The 6,952-nt window shown below is 50.3% G+C and overlaps 1 protein-coding gene across 4 annotated transcripts in view; it reads left to right on the forward strand.

Annotated features, from left to right (window-relative positions):
* The window catches only part of SPOP (speckle type BTB/POZ protein), a 66,624-nt gene extending 63,118 nt beyond the window's left edge, over positions 1-3,506 (forward strand). For 3 of the 4 annotated variants that reach the window (XM_027034034.2, XM_053212781.1, XM_015083369.3), the window contains exons 9-10: positions 789-931; positions 2,251-3,506. In XM_027034034.2, the coding sequence (XP_026889835.1) occupies positions 789-931; positions 2,251-2,395 (288 nt within the window). In that variant the 3' untranslated portion in view covers positions 2,396-3,506. The other variant, XM_027034035.2, reaches the window with a different exon arrangement.
* Positions 3,507-6,952: the final 3,446 nt, after the last annotated feature.

Genomic DNA, 6,952 nt, shown 5'->3' on the forward strand with positions numbered 1-6,952 from the left:
GAACAGATCAGCTAGGTCAGATGTGCCCAGTATTAACCTAGACCTTCACTTCCGGGAAGTGAATTTATACCCTTTACTCTGGGAAGTGAATTTATACCCTTTACTCTGGAAAATAGGAAGCTTTTAGATCGGAACAGGATCCAGGGTCTCTGTTACTTTGTCCTTCTGCCCTGAGAATCTTAACTTCAGCCCCAGTAAAGAGGACCCATTTGTCCCTTTCTCTTTCAAAGGAGGCCTTGGGTTGACCCTCCTCGAGGCCCAACTAGTGGTGCAGATGCCGCTGAAAGTCACCGCAGGGCTCCTTTTCACAGCCTGATGGGCCCATTGGGCTTCCCCGCCGGGCTGGTGACAGTGCCTGCGTAGAAAGGGCTGTGCCTCGCCCTAGTTTGGCTCTGAATAAAGGATGGCAGAAATGCCAAACGTGATGTCCTGTTGGCCTGAAGCAAGAGTTTTATGCCTCGTGGTAAGGGAGGGTGGGTGGCGGTGGTCTAAGGAACACTTGCATCCTACTTGGGGCAGGGTGAACTTGAGGTTGGGGGTCTACTCTGTAATTGCCATCTTTCTAATAGGCAGACTTGAGGACTTGAATGGCAGCCAGGCACATTTTTTCAGCTGTCTTCATTCCAGCCTTGGGGGCATGGTTATGTTTTATAATTGCAGCAGTAGCCTTCTCACGGGCCGTGCGGTTTTATTCAGGAATCCATGATGGTGCAGCTGAAGAAAACGGCTTCAGTAGCGGCAGCCGGAGCCGTTCCCGCTCTGACGGCCGCGGCGCTTGTGTTTTACAGTATGCCCTGGAGCGCTTGAAGGTCATGTGTGAGGATGCCCTCTGCAGTAACCTCTCCGTGGAGAACGCCGCAGAAATTCTCATCCTGGCTGACCTCCACAGCGCGGATCAGTTGAAAACTCAGGCAGTGGATTTCATCAACTAGTGAGTTGGCATCTTCAAAGATGTTCTTTCAAGATAGTTGGGGTAGCTAGAGAGACGAGAAAGACTTTGAATTAGTGAGGAAAACGGGCAAGTAGCTTCATTAACCCCTTTTAGTAGTAAGTAGAGGGTTTTCATCTTTCCCTTCAGCTTGACAGTTTGGAAGATGGTTTTGCTCTCCCGGGGCTAATGCGATTGGTGAGTGAGGCATCTTACTTCCTCGCAGTGATGGGAAATGATGAAAACGATAAGTTGCTGGCCTGGAAAAGCTGTGTCCCCCAAACAGCAGTGTCCTCGCTGCACCCTCAACGCTTTAATAGAGGGCATGTAGATCTCTGGGAGAACCCCAGTATGTTTTGTAGGAGTTAGTAAAATGCATCCAACAGTGGATTGTGGAATGGGGACAAACGGAAGGGGTAATCAGTAGTTGAGGTTGTTAAATACCGTTTGGAGAAAGAAGTGTTCGTTCCAGTACATCTGTTCCTCCACCCGAACGATAAGTGACCTGGCCGTATTACTTTCTGTAGTAATTCTCAGTGGGGCATGTCCTGGCTCTCTCGCCCGTTGGAGAACAAAAGTTAGGGAAAACCCAAAGAGGGGAAGCAGGCCTTAAAAAACCCTCACAAGCAGCAGTTCTGGGCTCGGGCGGGTCTAAGAGGTTGCCGGGTAGATGAGTGAACGTTACTCGGCACAGAAAATGCCCCAAAACAGGAATCCGCTTCCACTAAGTCTGTTTATAAGATTGTTTCAAAGGAGTTGACCAATCGTGGCAAAAGTGGGAGAGAAGAGACCCTTAAATGTTCCTTCTAGGGACCGCTCGCTCTGTGCTGGACACTTGGCGTGGTGCCTTTTAGATGTTAACCGGTCCGTAGAGTGTGGTTATGATCCCCTCCTTTTTGAGCCATCAGGCCCCAGGCCGTGATCTGCTCTGTGGTCAGGAACTAGAAAACGGCAGAGCCACACGGAAGCTCAGAAGCTCAGAGCTGCCTGACGGAGAGAGTCCTTGCTCTTTCTCTGTATCAGCAGCGTCACCAGTCAGTCTCAAGAGCATTGATAAAGCAGAGAAGAGCCTGAGGAACATCTCACTTTTGTATCTGAGAGCAGAGGGGCTCAAAACCCAGGATTTCAGAGTCACAGCAGCCACAGCCCGGTCACCCGTCGGCCCGCTGTCTGACGAACTCAGCGTACGTTAAGGGTTCTGCCTAAGCGTTCGGCAGAGACAGCCTTTGCGGTGGCCGCCGGGAAGTTAGACCTCCCAGGTGGCTGTTTGCTCCCTCTTGCTCGCGTGCCCTTGGTAACCCGTCTCTCCACGTTCCTCCTAGTCATGCTTCGGATGTCCTGGAGACCTCTGGGTGGAAGTCGATGGTGGTGTCACATCCCCACTTGGTGGCTGAGGCGTACCGCTCTCTGGCTTCAGCACAGTGCCCTTTCCTGGGACCCCCACGCAAGCGTCTGAAGCAGTCCTAAGATCCTGCCTGTTGTAAGACTCCGTTCATTTTCCTGAAGCAGCAGCCGCTGTTGCTGCCCGTGACCACCGGGTAGACAGCGCGATCTGTGGAGCTTTTACTCGTTGCGGGGGCGAAAGACTGCATCGTGGCCCCCAGACTTTTAAAACAGCACTAAGTAACCTTGGGGGAAACGGGGGGAGGGAAGGGCCCGGGGCCTGGGGCTGTCCAACCTAATGAAAACCCTGTTGCTGCGTCACTGTGTTCCCTTTGGCCCGGCCGAGTTTGACACTGTGGGGATTCAGTTTAGGCGCCGACCCTGAGGACGTCCCGGCGGTGGCACTTCGGAGAAACCTGTCTGCATCTGACTGAGCAGAACAAATCGTCAGGTGCCTGGAGCAAAAAGGAAAAAAAAAAAAAAAAAAAGACATTTAGTTTTAAGAGAAGGGAAAAGAAAAGGCAAGAAGAAAGGATCTTTGCAGAATTTCTCAAAAATCAGTTTGTGGATCCCAGGTAGTATTTATGTTGAGAGAAATCGTAGTCCATCCAACTGTGCGGAAACTCGGATGTTTGTGAAAGCTCTTCACCACCGTGCGAGTGTCAGCAGAGCCCTCTTGTTGTTAGCACTTACTGTTTGCGAGAACGGAATACATCCTTTTGTCCTTTCATGAAAAACAAGTGAAGGCGAAAGGGGAAGGAGGTTATCTGAGCTGGAAGATGAGTGTCTGATGTGGTGGCTTTTGCAAGAAACCTTTATTGGTGTTGGAAACTGGAAAAAACAATTCATCCAGAATTCCTACTGTCTTGACAAGAACCGTGGTTCTCGGTTTTTAGATATTGTGGAAAATGTTTTTTGGCCTTTTTCTCTGATTTTATTTCTCCTCCCTCCCCCCCCACTTTTCTAAAAAAACAAAACACAAAACAAAAACAGAACAAAAAGAAGAGGAAAGGAGATTTTATTATTAATGCCGTGTGACAAGAATCCCAGCCCAGATTGCTCAGCTGTTTGCACCTGACTTGCCACCTGCAGAGGAGCCAGTCCTGTCCCTTCCACTTCACCCCTTTCCTACAGGGGACAACTTCCAAATGTTAATTTTTTTCTTTTTGAAAATATAAATAATTACTATTTTGTACCGTGTGGTATCTCTGGTCTTTTGTTCCACTCACCTGGCTGGTTTTGTGGGTCTGAATTCCGTAAGGGATTTCGAAGGCCTCGTTTGATCCTTAACTTGCAGAGATGATATTTGAAATGTCCGTCGATGGGGATTTGTCGCGTCTCCCTGATCTCGAGCTTCCTCCGTGAGCTCCCGGCATCTCCTGGTGTCTTGTCCGTCTTGAGTATCTGTCCCACAGTCCACATCCTAATGAGGGATCAGGCTCCCACCTCTGCCGAGGCAAGTAATGGGAGGGGGCTACACCCTACGTGTTCTAACACCTGAGTCCCAGTCTCCCTTCTCCTAGGTAATTCTAAAAAGATCAAGGGGACACGAACGTGGAGATGAAATAAAGGGAAGTTATTATCGCTGACTGGTTCTGTCACTGCCTTGATGTGTTTCCAGAAGAGTTAATGCCCGAATTCCCAGTGCGCTCACAAGAACGCTCCGGGGCTCCTCTGCCTTTCTGACAGCAGTGTCGGACAGGCCAGGACGGTAGGATTCTCTGGAAAATGCATTGGCCACGTGGCCGAGGTGTGTGCTGTTTGACCTTAGACGGGAGACTCAACATATCCCACCCTCCCTTTCCCTCCAGTGACTTTGGCCCTTGCAGGTCTCACAGTCTCCACTGACCTTGCCAGTCCGAGAGTGGACTGGCTTTGCTCTGGTATTGGTATAACCGAGCACAGGATCTGCTCGTTAGAAGCCACTCCGTTGTACGACTCAGCTTCCTCCTGAGTGTCACGTGAGGAAGTGCCCAGTTCTCCGTGTTGTGGCCGCCGCCCTGTGCCGCCTCATCCTCACTTTCCGGGTTGGCGCACGGGCCCAGGGGTCCAGCACACCTCTACCCACATGGCCTCTCGGGCCACTGCACTCGCTCAGCTCTCCTGTTCTCGCTGAACCTTCACGTACAGCATTTCACTTCCCAACCGCCACGTGATGATAGCACCTCCCCGTTCTATAGCAAAGAGGAGTGGACCCCCAGGGAAGTCAAGTGACACGCCTCAGAGCGTGTCTTGGCAGGAGCGACAATTCTTCTGATGTAGTGCCCTGAAGAGCTTATGTAAGTAACCGGAGGAAGTTCCATTTCTGAAAAGTTTAGGTACGAGATCTGAGTGAAAGCTTCCTTCTTAGGGAAAAGCGAGAGCAAAGCTCTAGAAAGAGGCCTCTGCCGGCCTGTTCTTCAGAGAGTCCAGGAGGACCGGCCCGGTTTCAGATTTGCTTTCCTCCTGGTTTGTAGAAAGCTGGGGGGCTGGGGGCCGGTGGTTCAGGGAATATGTCCTCGGGGAGGAGGCAGTCCCGGCACCGAGCTTCTGTCAGGACAAAGGTCTCTTTGGGATTTCCCAATATTCTTGGAATTTCCAATGTGGGCTTTACTGTGGGTACACAGCTGTTAGGATTTCGGGTACAGGTGAGGCTGCTCAGTGCTTCTCCTGTCCTTATGATATTATTTCTGGACGTGTTTGTTTTTGTTTAACTGATACAGTTGAAGCCATCTGGTTATGACAACATCAGAGCCCCAGCATACTGTTCATAAACCTCCCACTGCCGCCACCCCCTCCCTTGGCTCCCCCACATCTGAAATTTAATTCAAGTTAACTCCACAATCTGGGGCATGTGCTGTCACCGCAGAGATGTCCGTGCCAGTGGAACAGTTGGAGATTTCAATTCCACAAGGGTATAGGCTTATTTATCAAAACAATATTTCAGGCAAGTAGTTTCACAGAACCTTTGGAGTTATGGTTTCAGGCCCAAATCGAGTATCTGGCATCGCTCCCCACCTCCCCTCCTCCTCCCTGTTGTCAGCCCCCCTGTATCTCGCCATCCGTGGAAAATTTTCCCATTCCCTCTGCGGAGATGAAACCTCTCCGGGTTGGTGTTGCCGTGGGGCCTCTCCAACACCTTTATGGGTTTTAACAATTCAGGTAAGAGAGGCCTCTCTTTTCTTTGTCACTGGTAAGTCGGCTGGCCTTTCAGGTCCGTAGAGAGACTTCTCTTTGTTGTTGTCGTTGTTTGTTTTCTTAATTCTAGCCGGGGACATGGAGACCCTTTCTTAGGCCAAAAGATCTCTCTGGCTTCCCCATCCTGCACATCCATTTGTAAATCTGATTGAAACCTATTGTGGGTTCTCCGTCTTGTGTGAGCCTGTACAGATGAAAGGAAACAGCTTGTATGTTTATGAGCAGAAAAACAAACAGAGGGGGAGTCGGGGCCGCACTTTGAAACTGTTGCTTTGTTCCCGCTCCTCAACTCCTCCAAAAGCACAGCAGCTGACTCCCCCAACACGACTGTACTGGATCCGTCGGTTTATTTTCGTCAAAGACAAAGTCTTGGCTGGAACCCAACCTTATTTTCCACAACCAATTATCTTTTTAATCAGCCCGGGCCCCGTGTGTTTCCTTTATCTCATGACTTCTCGCTGAACTCTGCCCTACATCATTTAGATTCATTTCTAATGGCCTGCTGACTAATCTAACATTCAGGTGAGGATCGTTGGGCTGCTCTCTGTGTACGCGTTTGCATAAGGTGGAGGTGTGTTCCCCCTTTTAATTTCAGAGGTGACCGCACCACGTGGGGGCCTTTGACCCAACAGGGGGACACCTCACGGAGGCAGTGAGCGAGAAAGCAAATGGAGGAAGATCAGTGTTTGGGATAATGAGCTGGGAGAACCAGAAGCTTTGACCTCCGGATGAGAGCGGAAACTTGAATGTTGTTGACTGATGGGATCTTCATGCCGCTAAGCCATTAGCAAGATGATCACTCCCCCTCTGTAAATCCCGTAATGTTGGGAGTGGAAAGTGGCATCTGGAATACTGTTTGCTTCCGACTCCTGCAGCTCTAGGAGAAAAGAATTTTAGACTTGAGGGAATTCAGCACGAGCAACAGAAATGATTAAGGAGTTGAAGGGGATCAACTCTAGGGGGAACACGTGATGAAGATAAAATATGCACAACTCAAGTATGGCAACGTGGCATCGGGACCCACGGTTTACAGATCTCACAGGAGTTTTGAGCACTTGCCAGCTTGTCTTGCACGGTTCCCCTTCATCCCAATCGTATAGCTTGCAAAGGTGATAATGTGGCTTCCTCAAGGTCACTCAACCTGGCTCTGAGCCAAGAAACAACAGAAGGCAAAGGAGTAGCTTTGGGGCTTAGGCCCAGGGCCCAGAGAGGAAATGGAAACCCAAGAGTCTGCCTGGCAGTGAAGGGCACACACACCTGCTCGTAAGGCCCAGTAGAAACGGGGAGAGCCTTGGCTTTCTTAAACCCTTACAGGTGAGCTCTTGACAAACCAAAGGGAAAAAAGGGCCCCCCACGCGGTTTACTCTCTTGATGTCTGAGCAAACAGGCATCCAGCCAAGTAAAGAACAGTCACGTCCAAGGTCCCAGGGGTGAACACTCAGGCCAGTGATTCAGCAAACAAGG

The sequence above is a fragment of the Acinonyx jubatus genome, chromosome E1, assembly GCF_027475565.1.
Source record: "Acinonyx jubatus isolate Ajub_Pintada_27869175 chromosome E1, VMU_Ajub_asm_v1.0, whole genome shotgun sequence".
Classification (NCBI taxonomy): Eukaryota; Metazoa; Chordata; class Mammalia; order Carnivora; family Felidae; genus Acinonyx; species Acinonyx jubatus.